Source organism: Leptopilina boulardi, unplaced genomic scaffold (assembly GCF_019393585.1).
Source record: "Leptopilina boulardi isolate dan_hultmark-lab unplaced genomic scaffold, ZJU_Lbou_2.1 LbouV2_295, whole genome shotgun sequence".
Lineage (NCBI taxonomy): Eukaryota > Metazoa > Arthropoda > Insecta > Hymenoptera > Figitidae > Leptopilina > Leptopilina boulardi.
This window is the reverse complement of record NW_026137857.1, coordinates 57,892-83,749: the sequence shown is the minus strand read 5'-3', so window position 1 is coordinate 83,749 and position 25,858 is coordinate 57,892. Positions and strand designations below refer to the sequence as shown.

The 25,858-nt window shown below is 28.0% G+C and overlaps 1 protein-coding gene across 1 annotated transcript in view; it reads right to left on the bottom strand.

Moving 5' to 3' along the window:
• Nucleotides 1–272: 272 nt before the first annotated feature.
• LOC127282304 (putative uncharacterized protein DDB_G0282133) overlaps nt 273–25,858 on the bottom strand; it is a 41,790-nt gene continuing 16,204 nt past the window's right edge. Inside the window, exons 7-22 of the mRNA XM_051306471.1 lie at nt 23,735–24,050; nt 22,693–22,798; nt 19,107–19,177; nt 17,404–17,478; nt 15,569–15,667; nt 14,986–15,078; nt 13,576–13,629; nt 13,182–13,229; nt 11,793–11,885; nt 9,655–9,702; nt 9,172–9,279; nt 8,321–8,374; nt 5,886–5,933; nt 5,671–5,724; nt 3,428–3,517; nt 273–1,798 (exon numbers count right to left, since the gene is read on the bottom strand). Coding sequence (XP_051162428.1) covers nt 273–1,798; nt 3,428–3,517; nt 5,671–5,724; nt 5,886–5,933; nt 8,321–8,374; nt 9,172–9,279; nt 9,655–9,702; nt 11,793–11,885; nt 13,182–13,229; nt 13,576–13,629; nt 14,986–15,078; nt 15,569–15,667; nt 17,404–17,478; nt 19,107–19,177; nt 22,693–22,798; nt 23,735–24,050 — 2,883 coding nt within the window. The remainder of the gene's footprint in view (nt 1,799–3,427; nt 3,518–5,670; nt 5,725–5,885; nt 5,934–8,320; nt 8,375–9,171; nt 9,280–9,654; nt 9,703–11,792; nt 11,886–13,181; nt 13,230–13,575; nt 13,630–14,985; nt 15,079–15,568; nt 15,668–17,403; nt 17,479–19,106; nt 19,178–22,692; nt 22,799–23,734; nt 24,051–25,858) is intronic.

Sequence of the window (25,858 nt, the reverse complement as noted above, 5' to 3'; positions counted from 1 at the left end):
CTTATTTTTTTATTACTTTATAATGAATAATACGTTTCGAATGCAAAATTTTAATTTTAAATCCAAATAATATTTCTGCATAACTACATCTGAGTAAAAAATTAAGTTAACACTGTAAACAAATTTCAGTATTTTAAAACATTTTTTCGATTGTAACTTATTAACTCAATTTTTTAACTTTATTATTAAACTAATTAAAGAACATAAGAATGTCTTAAAACAATTAAATTCTTTTAAAAAATTGAATATTAATCAATTCACCTTTATTTTTTCTAGGTGAGTGGCGTCGAACTCCCGACACTTTTAAAGAATCTTTTTTGTGAGTTTGAAGAATTTTTATTTAAAAGATTAATTGAATTTGTTGTCTTCAAATGATTTTGCACATAAGGTGATCGAGAACGATATGATGTGGTTTTATGAAAATGTTTTGAGTCTCTTCGTGAATGGTGTGATGACCGGGACAAATGTTGTGGGCTGGCTGAATGATTTGGATGAATATGAGAATTTGTTCTAGTCTTGAAATGGGGTGATCGAGGACGATGAGATGTTGTTTTATGAAAATGTTTGGAGTCTCTTCGTGAATGGCAAGGTGACCGTGATAAATCTTGTGTGTTAGATGAATGATTTGGATAGTTATGCGAATTTGTTTTAGTCTTCAAATTAGGTGATCGAGAATGATGAGATGTTGTTTTATTAAAATTTGAATGTTGTTTGGAATTTCTTGGTGAGTGGTGAGATGACCGAGACTTTTGTGGGTTTGAAACATTATTTGAAAGAGTAGTTGAATTTGTTGTCTTAAAATAATTTTGAAAATAGGGAGATCGAGAACGATGAGCTGTTGTTTCATGAAAATGTTTTGAGTTTCTTCTTGAGTGGTGTCGTGACCGGGAAAAATCTTGTGGGATAGATGAATGATTTGGATGATTATACGAATTTGTTCTTATCTTGAAATGAGGTGATCGAGAACGATGAGATGTTGTTTCATGAAAATGTTTTGAATCTTTTCGTGATTGGCGAGGTGACCGTGACAAATTTTGTGTATTTGATGCATGGTTTGGATAATTATGCAAATTTGTTCTAGTCTTGAAATGATTTGGTAAATGAGCTGATCGTGAATGATGAGAAGTAGATTCATGAAAATTTAAATGTCGTTTTGAATCTTTTGGCGAGCCGTGAGATGACCGGAATGAACTTTTAGATTTAGATGAAGTTCTTGAAGGATTACGTAACTGTTTTTTTGAATTTAGAAGCGAATTTTCATTTGAATGAAGGCAGTCAGAAATGCATGTAGAGCAAAACAAACACTTTGAATAGTTACGCTCATCATTAAAATTCTTTAAAAGTTTGAAAAGTTGTGAACGCATAGTTCTTCTGTCTTTTGAATTTTCAGTTTTGAAATTAATCTCTAAATCCTTAGATGAATTTGGGGGTGAAGAGGACAGTTCTGTTGTTTTTTTTGTTGCTGCTGATGTTGCATTTGGATTGTTTGTGTCTAAATCCTTAGATGAATTTGGGGGTGAAGAGGACAGTTCTGTTGTTTTTTTTGTTGCTGCTGATGTTGCATTTGGATTGTTTGTGTCTAAATCCTTAGATGAATTTGGGGGTGATGAGGACAGTTCTGTTGTTTTTCTTGATGCCGTTGATGGTGCATTTGGATTGTTTGCAGATTGGAATAAAAGTGATAAAGGTAGAGATGATGATTGATTTAACGTAGGCGTTGGAATTTCAATGACAATTGGTTCCTTAATTTTTGACTTAATTAATTCTTCGATTTTTTGAATTTCTGAGGCACGAGTCTCTACAATAATTTAAATTAAATCATTTTTAACAAAAAACAGTATAAATGGTTTATGGTCAATTTGCAATATGCCAATTTGTTTAACTATAAAAGAGTATATTAACTGATTGACAAATTACACAGCAAAACAAATTTGGGTCAACTTTTGGACCCGGGAAAGTAAGAACATTTCTTAACGAACTTTTTTTACGTTGAATTCGAATCTGTCGTTAGATTTTCTCTAACACGTCAAATTTCAAAATGTCCAATAAAATATGTCGGGAAAAATTAAAACTTAATAGCATTTGCTTGAAACTCGGAAGTTCTTGAGGTCGCTGATTACGAATATGAAGTCAGATTTTTAATATTAAAAATGGCGGACGAAAGAAGGATTCACACACACATACATACATTCGGACAATTGATCAGGATCTCATATAACATGTTTCCATATGGAAAAAAAACTTATTGTTTTCACCATTTATAAAAGTTGTTATTGTTACTAGGGGGTCTTTGGGGTCTCTGATTTCAAATACGAAGTCAGATATTAGAAATTCAAATGGCGGCTCCAATATGTCATTCTGTTTGATTTATATTTTTTGTCCGCCATATTGAATCTGTCATGTTGAATTTTTAAAATTTAACTTGAAACCCGCCATTTAAAATTTTAAAAATCTGATTTCAACTTTGTAATCATAAAAAATATGTTAACCGACATGTTATTATGATATACATAGTTGATTGAGAAAAAAATATTTGTTCTTTTGGTTAAAAAATGTAAACAAATGTCAACATATTTAAACTGCGACAAAAATTTTGACAAAAGAATTTATGAATATAAATAAATCAAAACTATTTACTGCCTTTGTTTATATACTTATGTATTTGACGCGTTGTGAAGAAAAGGATCCCTATTGTAAATTCCCGTATGAGATCCCGTATAAGATCATATGAGTTTTCTCATATGAGATACTACATGAGATCTTACGAGAATCCTATATGGAAAGTCATGAGAAAAATTTCATGAGTGTCCATATAGAATTCTATATGAGATCTCACATAGGAACCCACATGGGAATATGTAGTAGTTATTTAAAAACTATTTTAGGTATATTTAGGACATATTTTAGGTTTTAAACATAAAATAATTTTGCTTTATATAAAATGAACTCAAAATTTTGTCCGATTTTGCGTACCTCTTACCGTTTTTGAGATATTCACAAATTTTATTATTCAAATTCCTATCTCATATGGGATCCTATATGGACACTGATGATTTTCTCCTTACGAGATGTCCTTATAGGATTTCGTATAGAATCTCATATAAGAAACCATAAGCGATCTTATATAGGATCTCATATGGGAATTAACAGTAAGGATTTAAGAGTCAATAAATTTCATATTATGTTTACAATTTTACTATTACGCAATTAAGAAAAAGAGTTATATTAATGTAAAACTGACTCAAACATAACCTTAAAGTGATTTGTCTCTTAGGCCCCTTTCTTCGCGATGCGTCAAATGTATATTATTTTGTGATATTGTAAACTTTATGGAAGATCATAATTTATGCTCAACAAACTTTAAATAATATTTGGCAATGATATAATTTTATATAATTAAAAGTATTTGTAATATAAATTTAATTACCATTTCTTAGATCAACGTTTATTTCTTTGTTAGATTTATTACTGCTAGGCATATTTATATTATTTTCAACATAATCTTGGTCTTGAGAGGCTGTAATAAATGAAATTATTTATGATTAAAATAGAGCTTCAATATTTTTGATTTAATTCTGATTTTATTTTTTTACTCTTGGAAAAGTAGATTCATAATTTTTATTAATATTTTTTAAGCCGTTCACAAGTTGTGAATCGTTAATATTTTTAAATATTTGATGTTTTGAATGATCTTAACTTCTTTTAAAATGTTGGTGTCAATTTTAATTTTTTCTATGAAAATTATATGTTTCTAATTGAATTTCTTAATACTGTTATGACAACCATAATTTCCAAAGTTTGTCCAACTTTAAAATTAATAGTTGGCCCAACTTAATCTGCCGATGGTTGAGCAAACTATACAAATGATAACGGTTCACCGTCCATTGATGAGGATGGTTGGTCCGACAACTCATCATAAAGTCCGACAAACTTTAAATAGGTAGTAGTATCAACATTAAGAAAATTAAAAAATCTAATTATTTATACAATTATCACATTATTTATTATCGGAGACTTCACATATACTTCTACCTATTATAATTAACTGCTATTGTCTACATACATTTTCGAAAATATCTAATGCTCGCTAGGATAAGACCCCCTAACCTAACGCTCTACAGCCAAACACGCTGCCCATTACGCTACGTTGACATGGGAATATAAATACAAAATCGAGTTGATAAGTTGTGACTGAAAAAAATAATAATTTTGAAGCAGAACAAAATAAAAATAATAATTTACCCACATAATATTAATAAGTATTATCAAAAACAATAATTTGTGAACTTTTAAACTTTTTTTTATCTTTAGTTTTGTCAACCGTCGAGGCAATCATGGCAAAAGAATTTGACCAGCCAATAATTTTAAGTCGTTTAAATTTAGTTTTTGTGAGTTTTTCCAACCAAAAATTATATATATATATACCCAGATAACACATGTACTAGTACGGTAGTAGCCCGAGGCGAAATTTAAATCCTCTTTAGCTTCCCTTAGAACCTAAACAGGCCCTCTTTTAGATCTTGTAGACTCCCCTAGACCCTCCTTTGAATCCAAACGTGGAAGAAAGGGAAATTTGCGACTGGTTGAGGAAGCTAAAGAGGGTCTGTTTAACCCTACTTTACTCCTTGTAAAGTAGACCTTAAATTTCGCCTCGGGAGTATAATACTAGTACAGCGTACTAGGCGTACTGGTACTGTACCAGCCATGTACCTTCGCACGGTACCAGGTACTGTACTAGTACGGCGTACCGGTATGCAATATCGGTAGAATACGAGTACGACGTACTGAAAACTTTTGTGACTTAGTATAACGTACTGTTATTGTACTGGTACAATACTAGTATGATGTACAATATAAAATATTATATTATTATATTAATAAAGATTTTAAAAAAATAAAAATTAGGTGCTTTAATTATTATTATAATAAAATTATTGATTTTCATAATTGTTTTAAGTAAAAAGCAGTAAAAATCAAAACCTTTTTACAGAAATGTGTAAATAAATTTACTTGATTTTTTAATAAAAAAAATTTTTATTTTGAAAAAATTGGCACTTGACCCCTTTTGTCATTCAAGGCTTCAATAATAATTATTACATTATGTAGTTCATGTGACTTAATGTTTCGTAATGTATAACTTAATGTCGCCTACTGTATAATTTGAAATCCATTATTTTTTATCACAGTTATAAGGATTTAAGAATAACAGTTTGTTAATATCATATTCTAATGTTAAATACATTTTTTTAATATGCGCATCAACCAATCAAAAGGGTATAAAAAAACTATACAAACTAATACCAACAAAATTTTTTTATTTAATTAGTCACAGAAAAAAAATTGTTAAAATATACGCTACTCTTTGGTACTAGTGATTTACCTAGGTGATCTTCAAGAAAAAAAAGTTTGACTGAAATGTTTTTCTAGATATAGATAATGTTATAGGTCAGTATAGAATAGAAACAACAGTATAAACTAATTTTTTCTGCACTGTATCAGTACTTTTCATTTTGTTAATTTGCACTAAAGAAATAAATTTTTAGTATTCAAGTGATACACAAAAGTAATCTATAACTCGATATTGCATTCATATCTTCTTATGTTTATTCATTACATAAAACTATTTGGTATAACACTCAAATCTTTAAAATATAATAAAAATTTTATTACCATCTAATACGAGCTTAAAACTTCCGTCATTATCTGATTGTGAGTTTTGAGAATCTATAATATTACAAAAATCATTTGAATAAAGAGAAAACACACATTAGTTATATAACTTATTTAATCTCATTGTGAGGTTAAATTAGTTATATAACTAGAGTTTTATCAAAACCTTATTTTATTTATCTTTTCTGTCATATATATAATAAAAAATTAATTACCACTTAAGTCTTGATTTATATTTTTCGAAATTTCTGAGTCTCCAGGTGCTGTAAAGAAGTAATGTAAATTATTTTCAACTATGAAAAGTAGTATTTTCATTATTTAATAGGTAGTAGTAGTTCGTCGCATATGTACCCAACAACAAGGGTGGAATTGAATGGAATTTAAAATTTTATTTCCTTTTAATTCGGAAAATTTCCTCTTTTCATCAATTCTATTTAGGGGAGACCGGGGCTATTTGGCGCAGGGGTTGCTTGGCGCACTTGAGTTTATTCAAAAGTGTTAAGTTAAATTAATTTTTCTCTTCATTCAACCCTGTTGAAAATTCCTATGTGAGAACACATATGGGATCCCATCCAGGATTTCTTGTGAGTTCTTATGTGGGTTCCCATACAGGTTCACACATAAGATCCTGTATGAAAAGGTTCCTGGGATGAACTTGCGTGAGATCAAGCGCACGATCTTATGTCTCTGTAAAAGCAATAACACAGGATCCCATGAGGTTTCCTGTGTAGGTTCCTATATGAACAACACGATAAATAGGAACACACATGGGATCTTATCCGAGATCTTGTATGAGTTCTTACATAGGTTCTCACATATAAGAAGATTAATAGCAGCTTAATAAGATTTTATAGAATGCTTTTATATATATGCTATTAATCTTCTTATATGTGAGAACCTATGTAAGAACTCATACAAGATCTCGGATAAGATCCCATGTGTGTTCCTATTTATCGTGTTGTTCATATAGGAACCTACACAGGAAACCTCATGGGATCCTGTGTTATTGCTTTTACAGAGACATAAGATCGTGCGCTTGATCTCACGCAAGTTCATCCCAGGAACCTTTTCATACAGGATCTTATGTGTGAACCTGTACGGGAACCCACATAAGAACTCACAAGAGATCCTGGATGGGATCCCATATGTGTTCTCACATAGGAATTTTCAACAGGGAAGTTAAAGTATTTAATGCACTTGATATTTGGCACTCCAAAGTAATTTTTTAACCTCTTAATTTTTTTGTGATATCTCTTTAAAAAATGAATTGTAGAAGAGCACAAATATTAAGTTTTGAGCTCTATACATTTGTTATTAAGAAACAAAAAAAATTTCGATTTATATTAACAGTTTTTTTTTTAAATTAATAAATATCTCAAAAGTACATTTGGGGTTAGGTGGCGCGGTTATTTGAAAATTTTGTTAAATATTAATAAAATGATTAAATGAAGTTGATTATATGAAATTTATACATTAATAGGCACCAATTACAATCCTTCTCAAAAAATTTAATCAAATAATGGGTTTTTAAATATTCACAACGTAATTATCAAAAAACATATAGGTATATTTTTTGATCACTTTACGACTTCATAGAAAATGCTTTTAATTTAAATGAACCCGTGTGAAAAATGCCACGATCTTGCCCCCAAGACTTCGGGGCCCCCGGCGGGGGCGCATGAGGGCTGATCCATATGGCGAATCCATGAGGGCCAACGTAGGGGCCCCGCATGGATTACCCACATGATCGTTTAGCAAAATTTTCTAAGTCCAAAAGTTAAATATTTTTTTATCAACAAAAAATTAATGTTTACAATGATTTAGAACAACAAAAAACGCGTTTTTAATAAAAATATATTTAAACTTTAAAAAAAAAACACTCTCACATATGGCAAGAGACATGAGGGCCAACGTAGGGCCCGTATAGATCGCCCACATGATCGAATAGCAAAATTTTCTAAATTCAAAAGTCAAATATTTTTTTATCACCAAAAAATTAATGTTTACAATGATTCAGAACAACGAAAAAAACGTTTTTAATAAAAATATATTTTCACTTTTTTTGAAAATTTACCTGGGATGATTCATGATAATAATCATAAAGCATATAATTAATTATATTTTATAAATTGCATTTGATTGGAAAATATAATTTAATATCTTAACTTTAACTAAATGAGTTGGTAAAGCGTTAGACTCATAATCCGTAGGTCGTAGGTTCGATTCCCCCCATGCGTTAGATTTATTTATTTCTGAGGTTTGCGTTTAATTATTAATTCTATGTATGAATTAGTTGAAAAATGAAAATATCCGACCATAACATATTTTTTAATTTTTTAATTAATTAATTTATTATTACTTTTAATTATATCCGACAGTTAATTAAAAAAATTAATTAATTCAATTTGAGTAAGAATTTAATTTAAAATGGAAGAATTAGTAAATAAATAGGTTATTATTCATAATTTAAGATTATTTATTTTTAATTAACTATTATTAATAATATTGTTGATTAATAAACATTAAGGCAAACGTGAGGGCCCATGAGCATGTCATCTCATGACATGAGGGCGATCCATAAGGCCTCCACTGGGGGCCCACATCACTTTTCCACACGGGAAATATAATGAAAATATAAAAATTGTATTACCATCTAAAACGAGTTTAAAACTTCCGCCATTGTCTGATTGTGAGTTTTGAACATCTGTAATGTTATAAAAATCATTTGAATAAAGAGAAAACACACATTATTTATATAACAAGAATTTTATCAAAATCTTACTTTCAGTATTATTTATCTTTTCTGTCATATATAGGGGAGGATGGGGCAAGGATAGTTAAGGGGCAAGGATAGTTAGTGGCTCTAATTCAGAAACGGCTCGTCAAAAAAACGGGTCATTTATCATGTACACTCGTCTTAACACCAAAAGATGACAGTAAAAATTTGAGCTTGCGGGGACACTATTTGTAGAAGCTACGTGCCCATTTGTGTTACATCTCAGTTTTGCTAAAATATTTTCACCTTATTTTTATTATTCAATCTTATTTTTGCGGATATAATTTATTAAATATATTTGGTTGCGTAAATGTTTTCTGGTGTAAAATTTTGTGCTGAAAACGAATATCATATTCGTTTTTTAAAAAAAAATTTTTTTTGTACTAAAAATTTGTGATAATTCGAAAAAAGCCTTGAAACAATGGAAAATCAAATTTCATGATTTTTTGTATCATTCTTAGTAAAAACAAATTTTCAACTATCTTTGCCCCACTAGTGGGGCAAGGATAGTTAAAATTTTTTTTTTACTTTTCCAATATTATCTCGAAGGCATTGCAATCTACAAGAAAACAATGTATAGCAAAATTGTAGCTAAATAAACAGGCTTTCCAACGATACTATTCTTTTTCCGATGCCAGTTTAAATTTCACGGCTAGATCCAAAAATATCTTACCTAACTATCCTTGCCCCATCCTCCCCTATATATATAATATAAATTTAATTACCACTTATTTGATTATTGTTTTCCTCATCGTATGAGTTTTCACTAATTCTAGATATATTTATAAAATTTTCATCATATTCTGAATTTTCATATTCTTGGTCTTGAGAGTCTGTAATAAATGAGAACATATTTAATTAAAAAAAATTTTTTAAATTTTTTATTTGTCTCGAATTTCTTATTTTTTTTAACTGTTAGAAAAAAAGCTTCATAAATTTTCCACATTTTTTATATAGTCGTTTAACAGTTATGAATTGTTAAATTTTTAAATATTTTTATGTTTTGAATGTTTATAATTTCTCTTCAAATGCAACTATCAAATTTAATCTTTCATATTAACATTTTGTTTTTAAAATTATTTTGAATAAAGAGAAAGAAAACATTTAAGTATAAAATTGAGATTTGACAACTAGAGTTTTTACAAAATCCCATTTTTGGTTATTTTAATTTTCCCTGTTATATATATGTATAATGCGATATAAATTACCATTTAAGTGTTCATTTAGAACTTTTGGTGTTTCTGTGTCTTGAGGTGCTGTAAAGAAATAATGAAAATTATTTTCAACTACAACAATGCATATTAGGTACTTATTATTCGTGAATTTGGTCATCTTATTTTCATTATTCAGGTAGAAGCCGTGTTTCACACAGGTACCAGACAAGAAAGGTGGAATTGAATGGAATTCAAAATTTTATTTCCTTCTAATTCGGAAAATTTCCTCTATATCAATTCCACTTAAAAAACAGAAAGCCATAAAATTCAATTCCATTTAATTCTATGGAAAAAAAATTTTAAAAAGAAGTCAAAAGATTTTTTATCCCTACAAGCCTGAAGGTGACAAATTATTCTCGTGAACTTTTATAGTATATGTGACCGGGTCTGAGAAAACGGTGCTATCGACCAAAATCAACTTTTCGAAAAAAACGCGTTTAAAGTTTTACTACTAATTAAAACAGATTTCTTCAAACATTTTATATTTCAAAGAACCTAGATAAATGTTCTTTATATATTTTTAGGGTTCCGTTCACGCAGTGAACCGAAACGGAACACTTATGATTTCACTCATGTCTGTCTACAATATTTTGTCCCCCCCTCTAAAATCTGGCCATTTTAACCGATTGGGCTCAAACTTAGTATACATACGTATTTTCGAGAGTAGATTAAAGGAAAATTATAGCGAACCCGATTAGAATTACATTTAACATAGTTTTTTTTAATGGTTTTGGCATTCATATTTGAGGTTTGAGAAAATATCCTTAACACTTGGACAACCAGGTCGCCGATGACGGGTATACCTGGAGATCATCTTCGAGGATTTAGGTAGAATTTTTCGTTAAATTTGAAAAATTAATAAGTTTTTAATTTTTTATTTCAAGGAAAAATACAAAGAGTGATTTTTGTCTTAGAATTACTTATATTTTTATATCTCAGACCCGGTCACATATATACTTTAGAAATTTTGAAATTTAACTGAAAAAGAATTAAATAAGATAGAAAAAAGTTGAAATGAATTCCGAAACAGAATAAAAATTCGATTATCATATCTTGATATTGCAGAATAGCATATTTTATTACCCATTTATATTGAAAGAAATTAAAAAGATAATAAATAATCTAATTTCACTTTTGGAATATATATTTATCAAATTCACCAATTTCTATAAATAACATATAATTTTCATTTGGAATAAAAACGTTAGAAAAAATATGTTAACTGATATATTTTTAAGATAAACATTGTTTATTGAGACTTTTGATGTAATAGTGCTTTTGTTTATAGTTTTATATATATATATATATATATATATCGCTGGGTTAGTGGAAAAAAAGGACACGTCGGATTTTCGTTGAAAAAGAGGACACGTCGCGTTTGAGTTGAAGAAAAGGACACGTCAAATTTTATATTTTTTTAAGAAAATTTAAGTTGGTAACACTTTTAAATTCGTCAAATTTATAACTTCACATCATTGATTTCCGATTATCAATAAAATATAAAAAATAATAATAAAAATTGTTATTTCATTTTATGATGTTTGTCTTTTATATTTAAGTTTTATTTCCTACAATCAAAATTTTTTTTATCAATTTACACATAAACGACCCGAAAAATTTTTGAAGTTATAAATTTTTTGCTGCATATACATCTTTCATCTTTTAATAAGGATAAATATAATTTTAATTTTTGTAACTTAGCGAAAACTGAAAATTGTATTAAACAAAAATATTAATTAAGATAGCATTATAAGGTTAAATTTTCAATATTATAATTTAATTTTTAACCATTCTAACCAATATAATTTATTTCAGTTAAGTGATAAATAAATAAATATTTAAATGTCAACCTCAAAAAAAGTGTTACCAACTTAAATTTTCTTAAAAAAATATATAATTCGACGTGTCCTTTTCTTCAATTCAAACGCGACGTGTCCTCTTTTTCAACGAAAATCCGACGTGTCCTTTTTTTCCACTAACCCAGCGATATATATATATATATATATTATTTTTGTGGTATTGTAAACTTTATGGAAGATCATAATTTATGATTAACCAAATTTAAATAGTGTTAATCTATTATGTAATTTTATATATCTGATAAGATGTAAATATAGAAGGAATTTAATTACCACTTGTTTTATCAATGTTACTTTCTGCGTTAGATTTCTCACTTAATCTAATTAAATTTATATTATTTTCTGCATATTCTGTGTCTGGAGAGTCTGTAATAAATGAAATTATTTTCAATTAAACAAAATTTTTGATATTTCAGACTTGACTCAAATTTTGTATTTTTTTGAACTGTTAGAAAAAGAGTTTCATAATTCTTTACGAATTTTGTTTTAAAATAATTTTTAATAAAAAATAATCACAGTGTACCCAGCAAACCATAATATAGAATAGTTCACGGAGAGAAATAGATGGTAAGAATTTATGATCTTAAGATGGTAAAAAGTAGATGTTATCCGGTACTATCATTATGCTACTCGGTACTATCAAAGATGTTACAAAAAGTATGGTTATGCTACCCACTACAATCAAGACGTTACTCCGTACAATCTGGATTGTTACTAATAGAATCTAGATTGCTGTCCGTATATGTAAGATCAAATATGGTACCTGGTACTATCTAGATAGTACCCCGTACCATCTATTTCTCTCCGTGTTACATTAAAAGATCAATTTGTAAATTTTTATATAACTTGTTAAAAACTATTTAGTAACTAGTTTAGTTCAATATCGTTCCATCCCGAATATAACAAAGATATAACAAATATAGAACATCGATACATCTCATGTACAAATAAAAATATTTATAGAAAATTGTCTAAAAATTTTAAAACGTTTCATTAATAATTTAACCTAAACTTATTTATAAAACAAATTAAGTAAGGATAAGTATATTTGTTTTATCATACATATTAGAGAAATTTTTCAATTCATTTAAACGGAAAATAGAAAATGTGAAATTAAAACTATATTTAACAAATTTTACCGAAATTTCTGCTTGGTTAGTGTATATAATCTACTGCGATATCTACTTCATGAAATAATTATGTAGCACTATTATAACATTATTCTATCGTTTGGTTACATTTCAGTTATAGAACAGTTCGACAACTATTTTATATCAGTGTTCCAGAATTTTGTTACATTTTGGTTATAGAACAGTTCCATAACTATTATGTAACAGTACTCCAGAATTCAGTTACATTTACAATATGAAACAGATAGATAAGTATTGGTGCAATAATATTCCAGATTTTAGTTACAAAATATTTACATAATTATTCTATAAATAACTTGTTTCATCTGATCTAACAAACAGTTATTTTCAAGTTATATAACATTTTATATCTGGTTTGCTGGGTATAAATAAATTGATTAATTCTTATAGATAGCAAAAAACGTTAAAGTTTAAAGTTATCATTTGACAAGTAGAGTTTTTTCAAAATCCTATTTTCAGTTATTTTAATTTTTCCTGTCATACATAATATAAAATACATAATATAAATTACCACTTAAGTTTTGATTTATATTTTCCGGAGTTTCTGAGTTTCGAGGAGCTATAAAAAATTAATACAAATTATTTTCAAATACACCCAGAGAAATGATTTATTTGAACCAAATAAATCATAAATAAATCACGTTGAATAAACGTATATTTGTCTCATCACCAAGTAGCCTATTTATTTGTTTTAAATAAAAATGTTATTCAACATAAATAAAATATATATTTGAGACAAATAAAATTTTATTTAAACCAAAATGAAATTTATTCCAAATAAATAAAAAGTTTCTAAGACAAATATATCTTTTCTCTGTGTACAACAAAGCATATTACTTATTATTCGTCACTTAAAACTACTTGGTATAATACTCAAATCTTTAAAACATAAAAAATTGTATTACCATCTAAAACGAAGTTCAAACTTCTGTCATTGTCTGATTGTGAGTTTTGAGCATCTATAATATAGCATATTACTTATTATTTGTGAATTTTATATTTTTTAAACTAAAACAAAAATTTTAGCTCTATATTTTATTAATATAAACAAAATGGAACATAGTTGGACCCTATGGATGAGTGCTTTAACCACAAGATATTGTTAGCTTTTATCAAAAACTATAAAGGAGCCATTAAAAAAATACGTAACGTTTTTATCGTGAGGGGGGCAAGGTACTTGTTACAGTCAGGAAAAATGGCGCCAATGTATGTAACGGTTTTTTCTGTTCTTTCGCACAATAAAAACCTGGGCTCATTTTTGCTTAAGATCAAAATGATCCTGTTGGCTGGATAATTTTGAGCCCGGCTTTTTTCTTTATGAATGTTGTAAAAAAATTTTTTTTAAATTTAAAAAACACCTTTTTTAAAAAATAAATATATTTTTGACTTTTTGTCAAAATTGACATTTCTCTTTAATATTTTAATTTTTTTGTAAAGTTTAGAATGCATATTTTCAGTACTAAAAATATTAGAATGTCTATTTTTTGTTTTTGAGATATTAACTAATTTATTAATTAATAATTATAAAAATAAAATAAATATTTTACAAACAAATAAAATTACCGAAAATATGAACTTTCAAAATGAAAAGTCATAAAATTCCGCATCTAACGAACCTGAGATGAAGTTTGAATTAATGGATTTTTTTATAAACAATTTAAGTTTTTTTAAAAAATGTTATACCATTCGAAAGATCTGAAAGAAATCATACAAAAACATATCGTTCAAAATTTTTTAACGCCACTGTATAATAGACTTCTTAAAGAGTCAAGTGTTCATATTTTTGACATATGTTTACACATACTTTGGGAATATTTTGGACTTTATATACATATAAGATATTTTACGTGGAATGTCATGAGTTGAAAAATTGATTTCTCAAAAACTACTGAAACCTGTGGAAATTGTTGTCCTACTTGATGGTTAAATATTTCAAAAAAATTTTTTTGACTTTTTTGAAAACTTGGGATGAGGTAGGGGGGTCAATTTTCTCAGTTTTGATTGACACCGTCCTCTATTTTAATTTTATCTTTTATGAAAATTTTTTTCATCCCAAGTTTTCAAAAAAGTAAAAAAAAAATTTTTTGAAATATTTAACCATCAAGTAGGACAACAATTTCCACAGGTTTCAGTATTTTTTGAGAAATCAATTTTTCAACTCATGACATTACACGTAAAATGACTTATATATATTATTTTTGTGGTACTGCCTACTTTATGGAAGATCGTAATTAATATTTAACCAAATTTAAATAATGTACGAATATTATGCAGTTTTTTATAATAAGAAGTTAATATGGTATGAACTTAATTACCACTTATTTCATCAATGTTTATTTCAGCGTTAGATTTTTCACTGACTTCAGATATTTTAATATTTTTTTTTGCTGATTTTGGGCCTTGAGATTCTGTAATAAATTAAATTATTTTTAATTAAAAAAAAGATTTGATATTTTTAATTTAACTAAATTTTTTTTATCTTTCTGTTTTCTCAGAAAATAGCTGCATAATTGTTAACTAAGTTACTTGAAATAAAACGCCTCTCTTGTGTGACTCTTTGTGATGATAAGTATTTTGGCTCCACAAATTTGTAGGTTGAGTTTGTTAGTTTTGAAATGAAAATACATACAAAAGGATTAACTCTCAAGGCATATACTAATGATAAATTTTAATATTCATTACATAATTTTTTATGTATATAATAAATAATATAAATAATATAATATAATAAATAATATAATAAACATAACTTTTGATAAGAATTGATGCAATAGGCTTGTTCCCGTTCACTATTAATATGGTAAAATGATCGTAACCATAACCGTTAATATTTTAGGACTAAAATATTTCTTGTTACAAAGAGTCACATGTATTTTTTATGTTAGACAATATTCTTACTTGATCTTATTGCTGCCTTAACATTTGATTTTTTGCCTCCTGTAGGGTTTTTATTTCCTTTTTTCTTCGTAAGATTAATATTTTTACATTGTTCTTCTCCTATAATAATAATACTTCATTTACTAAAATTTTAATTTTTATGTGTAACAGTAATTCGATTTCGGTGTACTTTACGTCTACTGAAAGAACTTTTTTCGAATTACTGTCATAATTCTGGTTAATTCTATCACATGGTATTTTTGCATTAGCATGAAACTGTTCTAACTTAACCAGGGATGGCAACCGAAATTTTTTCGGTATGGGTATTGCGGTTTCTGTTTTTTCTTAAAAGATTAAGGTTCCGGTTTGGGTTTTTAATGTCAAAAATTTCGGTTTTTTTAGGTTTCGGTTTTTTAATTGTTTCCCTCTAGTAATAATATGAATAAAAATATTTATGGATTTGAATTATTTAGAACAAAATAAATGTATTATAATTACTCATAATTTATTTATAAATTTATATTATAAGTATGAACATTAAAACTCTTAATAGTTAAACAAAATGTAGAATTTTCAAAACAGAAATAATTATTTTTTGAAATTTTATATTAATTTTTTGCAGCAAATAATTTATTTTGACAAATGAGTAACACATTTTCCTACACTGAGAGACCTTTTGCACCGTAGCCGACTTTCGACAGGCGGCTGCGGAGCATTCTGTTGGTAAGCTACGAGACTACGTTTGGGCTGCTGTAGTAGATTTTTGGGCGCGTGTCTGCCAAAAAGTTGTACAGCTACAAACCAAAGGTGGCGTCCCCACAACTTCGGTGAGCTACTCACTAACATTTTGGACAGTCACGCTCCCAAAATTTTACCGCCGCACACCAAAACCATAGTGGCGCTGCTGTCACTTACCTTGTTCCGCTGCAGTCCAAAAGGTCTCTCAGTGTATATATGTGAAGAAAGATTGCTACGTAGATGAGATAATACAAACTTAAGACTTGAAAATAAGCGTTCTACGCTTACTTGGGTTGCTGAAACTGATATTACTTGATCAGCTAGAGCTCGCAATTAAGGAAAATCATTTTCCATGGACTTCCAGAAATTTAAGATTTCAATCGATTTCACATTTTTAGAAATTCTTTTTTGTGCAGAATTGTAAGAAATCAAAACATTTTTTATTAAATTTTCTTCGATTTGTTCTACCCGATTATTAAAACCGAAAAAAACAGAAAAAATAAAATTTAGGTTTCGAAATAACGGTTTTTAAATTTTTATAATAAGGGTATCGATTTTTTGTTTTCGGTTTCTTAAAAATTTCTGTTTTTTCGGTTATCGGTTTCGGTTGCCATCTCTGAACTTAACTCACATACTAATTTGACAAAAAATCACGCAAAGTTATACACAATACCAGAATTATTTGGATATATCTATATCTCTAAGATATTTTTATAATATAATGAATAACCGGGTACTACACGAAGAAAAAAATCAACCAAATATAGTAGATATATACTATACTACTTTCGTGCGTGCGCTTTCAACGATATTTGGCAGGGATCTGTTACTCTTTTGGTATAGGACCTTGTAAATTGGGTATATTCTTCTACGAATATCGTAGAAAGCGCACGCCCGAAAGTAGTAGAGTTAAGGCGTTTGTATACCTCACCGATCCAGAGTATACTTGCGTCGTGTACCATTGGAGTAAAAGAGACAGAAATATCATTTGTTTCTTTTACTCCAATGGTACACGACAGAAGTATACTTGGGATCGGTGAGGTATACAAGCGCCTTCACTGTTTCTACTACTATATTCGCTTGATTTTTTTCTCTGTGTAAATAAGTATAAATTATACCTTCTTTCCGTTTCGGGTTTGAAATCTTCCCCTCTAATTCCTTAAGGCAATAATTTTCTTTGATATTCAAAATCTCTATTAGCAAAAATAAATTCTTATAAGCATTTTAAAAATTAGGTACTTTTAAATATAGTAATTACAGATAGTTCATTGTATATTATTTTCAAAAAGATACATTTCATATATGAGACTTTTTATGTGTAATGTCCCAACTTGAAAAATCAATTTTTTTCAAAACAATATGTAACCCAACAAATTTTTTGACTTTTATTAATATTTGGCGGTGATGAAGGGGGGTTAATTTTATAAACATTCATAATTAAAATAAAAAAATAATACATGGATCTATTTCAAAACAATTTGACAATGAAACACAATCACCCAAGTATCACATAATATTAATGTAATGTTAAAATGTCCTCCTTATGGTAATATTATAGGGAAATGTTACTGTAATATTCCAATAACATTACGGGAGGATGGGACATGAATAGTTAGGTAAGACGTATTTTCGGCAACTAACTATCTTTGCCTCATCCTCCCCTACAGTAATATTACGTCGTAATGTTATTGTAATATTTCGGTAACATTAATTTAATATAACACGAATATAAGCAAAGTGTTCAATTCATGGCCATTTAGCTTTCTCATCATGATACACTTATATTCAAGATTAAAAGAAGGATTACAGCTAAAATAGCGATCAATTTTACAAATATTGGTAAAATGTAAACTTTATACACATCAATCGATTCGTTTTCATGCCAGGAATACGGTTTTGACAAAATTTATTAATAATTTTCATAAAAAAAACAGTTTTTTAAAAAAATACGAACAAAGTTTTTTTTCAAAAATTAAAAAATGATATAATTTATAGATTTTAAGTAAAATATAGACATTATATAGGTTAATCAATTTATTTTAATGCGAGAAATAAGTTTTTTGGACAAAAAATTATATTTACAGTGTAAAAAAAGTTTTGGTTAAAAAACGTATTTTTGAATTTTTGAAAAAGTGACATAAAAAAATGTGGATAATTTTGGAAACCCTTGTGTCTGATTTTAGGCATTGATGACTGTAATAAGCCTATAAAATTTCAGGACAATCCATCGAAGTGTATATTATATATTACGGTAACATTTCCTTGTAATATTACTATCAGGCGGATATTTTAACATTACACGGGTGCTATTCTGCAACTTCACTTCACTTTCACTTCACTTTCGTAACACTTTCATTTCACTTCACATTCACTTCATTTTCGGCTCGTCTCGGCTCGACATTCGAGCTTCTTGCACACCTCTAATATAATCTAATAATATTTGCTCTAAACACGAGCAACGTATCCATAGAGCACAGAAGCTGATTCGGCATTACAATTGAAAATAATAATAATAATAATAATAATAATAATAATAGACCATTAAAAAATATTATTACTAATCGATTAAATATGTTTATCACAATTATATTTAAGAATATTTACTTTTTGTAAAAAACGCATTAGGAAATTTAATTTCAAAATAATACAAAGTGAAGTACAATCACATTTAAACCAGAATGAAGTGGAGGTGAAGTAAAGTGAAAGTGAAGTGAAGTTACAAAATAGCACTCCAGTAATATGACGTGTTACTTGGGTATAAATGTTCAAAAATAAAAATTATATATTTACTACAATAAATAATGTTTTAATAAAGTCTCACCTGCTTTTGGCAAACTTATAAAATTTCTTGTAAATTTTTCAATTTGTAATATAGCACCTTTTACGTCTAGTCTAAAAAAAATTAAATATACATATTTCAAATACGTATAAGTATAGAGTAGAGTGGGGTGAGATCACCATTTGGCTTTTATTTTCGTATTCTCTGACTTAGAAATTTGTCGCTTCACGTAAATGTCTCTTATAGCAGTGTGCATACAGGGTGTTCCAAAAGTATGGAAACTTATAAATATCTCGAAAAATACGCATTTTCGTGAAAAATAATCAAAGCACAAGTTGTTCCCAAAAAAAGATCTACATTTTTGAAGCCAAAAAATTGGTCCCCGGGCCCAACAGTGAAAAAAGAAGCATCACGAAAATGCGTACTTTTCGAGATATTTGCAAGTTTTCATACTTTTGGAACACCCTGTATATGCCCTAAGTTTCGATCCGATTAAAGAAGAAGCAACCGAATGACAGAGTGATTACTGAAATCGAAACTTATTTCACAACTTATTTTTTTAATTTTTGTGATTTTATTTTGAGAAAAAATTTCATCAAAAAAAATTTAACGTAATTATGTTTTATTAATTTCAGTCTTCTGAATGTCATGGTGTGGTTTACTTTGCGATTTTTTAAGTGTTTTAAAAGTTATTGTGTTTTTCTCTGAATATATACACTTGTGGCGAGATCACCACCATGATATTATTATTAGCTTTATTCAATTTTTAATTATTATTTATAAAAAATTTTATTTTATATAACTTTGTGGCGAGAAAACCCCAAAGCAATTGCGATTCAATCAAATTGTCTAATTAAAGCGACAATCTCTGAAATTTGCAAAAAAATTTAATTGTTAATTACAAAAGATTTTATTTTCTAAAAATTCTAATTTTAGTGTTATAAAATAGTGATAATTTGTATGTATTTTTATTGATGTTTTTCAATGATTTTTAATTAATTTCTTAATTTTTACTTCAAAAAAAAGAGAAGTGGTGATCTCGGTTAAAAACTCACAATTTTGACATATATTTTAATCTAATTCAATCTTTTCTAATTTTCTAATTACAAAGTGAGTCAAATCCGAGAAAAATGGTTATTCTTTTGACTAGTTCAGTCAAGCGATACAATCTCCTTGAATTATGTATATTTTTATCATAAATATTTCATGGGAGAGCATGACCGCACAAATGCAACATTTATAGCACAGGAAGACAAATTCATGTTAACAGTTGGACGCGAAAAAGTAAGAACGTTTCTTAATGTATTTTTTACGCTGAATTCAAATCTCAGGGGTTTTTGGGGTTGCTGATTACGAATATGAAGTCAGATTTTAAATATTAAAAATGACAGATTCAATATGGCGGACGAAAAAAATAAAAAAACATTTTGATCAGCTTGGAACTTGTCACTAGGGGGTTTTTGTGGTCTCTGATTTCGAATACGAAGTCAGATATTACAAATTCAAAATGGCGTCTCCAATATATAATTCAGTTAGATTTTTATTTTTTTTATCCGCCATATTGGACCCGCCATTTTGAATTTATAAAATCTGACTCCTAATTTGTAATCAGCGACTCCAAAAACCCTCGAGTAAAAAGTTTCAAGCAAAATCTGTTTAATTTGTAATATTTTCGTCTGTAATATTAGATCCACCATTTTGAATTTCAAAAATCTGACTGTAAATTCGTAATAAGCACCCCAAAAGTCTTTAAATAATTTACGACTTTTTTTCTAAGTTGCAATTATCTCAAAAAACTAAAAAATATTCTTGAAACGTTTTTAGAACCTTAAATTGGCAGGCATAAAACGTTCTTAAAGCGCTTTAAGAAGGCTTTTGGTCTTTTTGCTCTGAAATACTTTTATTAAAAATAAAAATACAGGTATTACAAATATAATTTTGATAAATTATATTTTGTAGTAACAATATTTTTTATTTCGTCCGCAACTTTTGCTGTTGGACAACTCCAGTCCAATTTTAAGCCCTACTTTGAACTTGAATTTTCAGAGTCTGTTAGGTTGTAGCAGTCTTAAACAAGGCTATAACTTGAATAGATTCAGATCCTACTTTGAATCCAAAAAGAAAATTAAATTTCCCATTTTTTCATGAAAAAGCGTAAAGTAAGCTCTACAGTAATTCATAATCATTGATAGTTATACACGTTGTCTACCCTATTTTCATACTCCTAAACGCTATAATTTGAAGAAAAGAAATTACATACTATTAAACACAACATTTTTTTGATATTTGCAGTGTTTTACCAGTTTGTAGTGGTATTGATGGTCTCAAAAGATTATTTCAATTGTTTTTGCAAATTTTAAGATTTTAGGAGTATAAAAGTAGGGTATACAACGAACGTACATAACTATAAAATATTAATTGCTGTAGATGTACACCCTACTTCACGTACAAGTGAGTAGCATACACTACTCATTTTATGATTACAGAAAAACGATATTCTAGATTTTAGAATACCTACTTAAATAGGAGCCTAGAAATATTAATTCTTTCAATAAGAATATTGTTATTATTGTAAGAATATTTTCCACTTAATTTAAGTAGATATTCTAAAATCAGTGTTCAGTTTTTTTCTGTGTTGGCTTATAAGAAATACAAATAAAACTAAGTGGATCTTACACTGTAAAAAGAAAGTTAAATTTTAACTTCAAAGGGGACTATATTTATATAAGTTGCTCACATTTGGAGTTTAAGAGAGAAGGAATTAATGCTTTACGAGTTAATTTTATACCTAGTGACTGTGAGTTTGTGATAGGAAATTAATTTAAGGGGGGAAACTCGTGTAAATGTACATTTTTTAAGGATTTTTTTTAAAACTATGGTAAAGTTTATTGAATTAAACTAAAGCATACCTTGAAGTACGTAATATAAGCTTCATGAAAAAATTTTGTTTATTAAAATACGCAAATACGTTTTGCATGAAGAAGAGAAAACTAAAAAAAATTTTTTTTTGAAAATTTGGGACTATTTTGAAAAAAAATTACTTTTTTTTCTTATAAATAATGTTCAAGAATAATTATTAAAAAAATTTTTTAAAAAAAGGAGCTTGTCATGCAATAGCCAGTAAAATAAAGAAGATTTGTGGTAAGTTTGATTAAAATCGGTTAAAAATTGGCCTTGAAGACGTTATGTATTCGAAAAAAAATATTGCACTAAAACAAAGATTTACTATTACTTGCTTATGGTGCTTTCTAATGACAATTAATAAAATTATATTGACAAGAAACCGAAAGAATAGAGGGATCTCGTGCTCATAGTTATCTGCATTTGGTAGCATCTGAAGTGCTAAACTTATGCTTAGGTACTAAAGGACATTCATACATCTAATTATAGATTAGTAATAAAGGATCATATTCTACAGATAGTAAATTAATTTTTAAATCAAAAAAAATTTTTTTTAAATGTTGTTTTACACGAGTTTTCCCCCTTAATGATTAACTCACTTTTGAAGTAAATTTCATTTTTACTCTCCACTCCGGTTGCCATTAACTTCTTAAACATTTTCTTTACAGTGTAAGTAGGTTCTAAATGTAAACTAGAAAAAATACAAAAAATGAAATCATTTATTTACGCATTCTTGTTGAGACGTTGAATGGTGTCTATCATACAATTTTGAATCATAGATTTTACTTCCTTTTCTCGACTCGATTGATTATTTGCTAAAGCATTTATTTTATCTAAAAAAGAAAAAAATATTTTTTTTTTATAAAATTCAAATCTCGAAAACGGCTTGCTAAAAAAATTTGAAAAAATCATGAAAGCTAGTCACAATTAGTACTAAAAGAAAAAAAAGTTTTAAAAAAATCGGAGATGCAATTGCAGATGGTCTTCGAATTTGGCGTGGAACACCTCATAGTCACCCATCCCAGTAAACCCGGTCAACGCGGAAAGGGGCAATGTTGGGTTGAAACTCTACGCCTAAAGCGTCTCAGCCATCTGAGACAGATAAAAGTCTTCAAAAAGATTACGAACTTATTTTTCAATAAAATGAATTGAACTTAAAAAATTTATATAACATTCATCTTAAACAGTTTCGGTGTATACGTTGAACTTAGAAAATAAAATTTAAAAGTTATTTTTATGAAAAATTTTCTATTTTCAAAATCTGAAAGAACGTCTTTTAGACATGCTAAAAACATCTTTTTGAGCAGACATAAAACCTTTTTTTGGACATACCTCAGAGATATTATTCACGTTGTTAAGATATACCATACGGGGCCAAATTAAAAACGTCTCTAACACTCTCTAACGTCAAAAAGACGTCTTTAATAGAAGTCCAAAAGACGTTCGCAAAAAGACATCCTCAGGACGTCTTATGAACAAGTGTGCCCATTGGGTATATATATATATATAAATAGGTATACACTGTGACTTGGGTTCATCGGATGTTTTGGTTGCTTGTTTGTTAAACTTAGTAATAAAATTTCCTATTTTCTTATAAAACCTCAAGTCGGAGTTCCTTACCTTACCTGTTATTTGCAACAAGAAGAGACTCGTTTTTTTCTGTGATATCGTTTAATTACCATCTCATTATTGTCAATTCAGAGAATCTGTTAAACCCGAGTCACAATGCATACAAATCCTTTAAAATCAATGAAATGAAAGAATGTTACCAATAAACTCTTCTGTAAATTTGGAGTTCAATAATTTCGTTCGCAGTCTAATGTTATTTAATTCAATTAAATCATTTGATTTTTCGTGAATACTATCAAAAAGAGGAACAAAATTTGTTCCCCAAATAATTGTATCACAAATATCCTTAACAAATTGTTCAGTTTGGTCTGTTAGGGATTGATGAACCATATCTTGAATTGTCCTTACTGCATTAAAGTAATCTCGAGGTGGTATTAAGGGAATGCATGCAAAATAGGACAATATGTGCTGTGACACATGTCCGATTTCAAGTTCAACCCATTTTTCGACAAGAATCTGTAATATGTATGTCAAAACATTTCTGAAGGTATTATTTGAATCAATAACTTAATGTTTTTAAATCAGACTGTGATCGATAATCAATAATTATAAAAATGAATAGGGTCAGTTGGGGTAAATGTGAACAAAATCCAAATTTTTCACAAATTACGTAAGTTTCTTCCTTTAAAAGATAATATTTGCGGGTTTATTTTTTTAAGTTATTATTTACATTCCCAGGATTAATTTTATGCAGCAGAAAAAAATTAAGCTAAGCTTTAAATGCATGAAACTGACTGTTCCCACCACAGAAAAAACTTAGTCTCATTTTGAAATGCAGCAAAAATGAGTCAATGCTAAACGACATAGACAGTGGCGCCACCAACCTGACTCATTTTTGCTGCTTATCAAAATGAGTAGCATACGCTATCATTTTGAGTTAAGGTTTTATCTGTGATGTACCCCAAGATTTAGAAAATTTTATAAAATTTGTGGTAAATGGGGACAGCATAGCATAGCATAATCTCGCTGTTCTCCGAAAAATACATAATTTTGAGTTAAATTTTTAAAAAATGAATTATTAAATTAAATTATATTAAAATAAATTATTAAAAAATTAAAAATGTTTAAAACGTGACATTTTAAAACGAAAAGGAAAAGAAACATGGCGGCCCATACAGAGACGTTGCTTGAGTGTCAGTGGTCCAGTAAACAGCGCCAATTCGAGCGAGTGGCCGCTGAATGAACGATGATAAAACACATTATTTTACTATTTATTGCTTTATTTTTATTATTTTTGCGTGAAGTTATATTAAATGAGTAGAACAACAAGATTCCTTGTACAAAACGAAATCATTTTTCCAAAATTTTAACCCGAAATCATTATTTATTTCAGAGAAAGTTTCAAACCACAAAAAAACTTCCTTTGCCCACATACCCTAAAGAGATGAAAAAACTTAAAAAAATTGTAGTAGATATTTAATAGTTGAATCAATTGAAATTTTTTTTTATTTCAGTATTTCGTGTCGCATTTGTAAAAAACAGACTTAAACTTATGACTCCCATAACAAAAATTCACTTTAATTTTTCATTTTTGTCAATTTGGATAATAATAACCAGTTGTGCTCATTTACCCTGAGTTTTCAAATTCTTGGGGTAAATGGGGACAGATTTTTATTATTAATCAAATTGACAAAAATGAAAAATTAAAGTGAATTTCTGTTATGGGAGTCATAAGGGAAAAGAAAAATTTTTGTATGATTTTTAAGTCTGCTTTCTTTAAAATGCGAGACAAAATACTGAAACAGTTTCATTTTGATTTTCAAGTTTTTATGCATTAAGCGATAACTTGAATTATCTTTCTGCCGATTGTCAAGATAAAAGCTTGGCAATACTGAGAACCTCTTGTAGGTGATCTAATTTTAAAATATTGACGTTGAACTTAATATTAAAACTGTAAATTAAGCTCCAACACCTCTTGTCCCAATTTACCCCATCTGAACCTACTTTTTGAACAATATTAAAACTGCTATATGATAAAATATTATTTGTACGAAAAAACTTTTTTAATAAATAGAAATAATAATAATAATAATAATAATAATAAAATTTTAAAAGTATAGCGAGTGTCTTTTTATTATGAATTATAAAAAAAATATTTTGAATAATTGTTAGTGAAAATTAATAAAAATTGTGGAAATTTAAATTTAAGAATAATCACGAGTAAAATTAAAACTAATTAAAATTTGATTTCCTCACAAATGTCAATTTCATTATGACAATTTTTTAAAATTATTTAACTTTAATTTAAGCATTTTTTTTCAAAT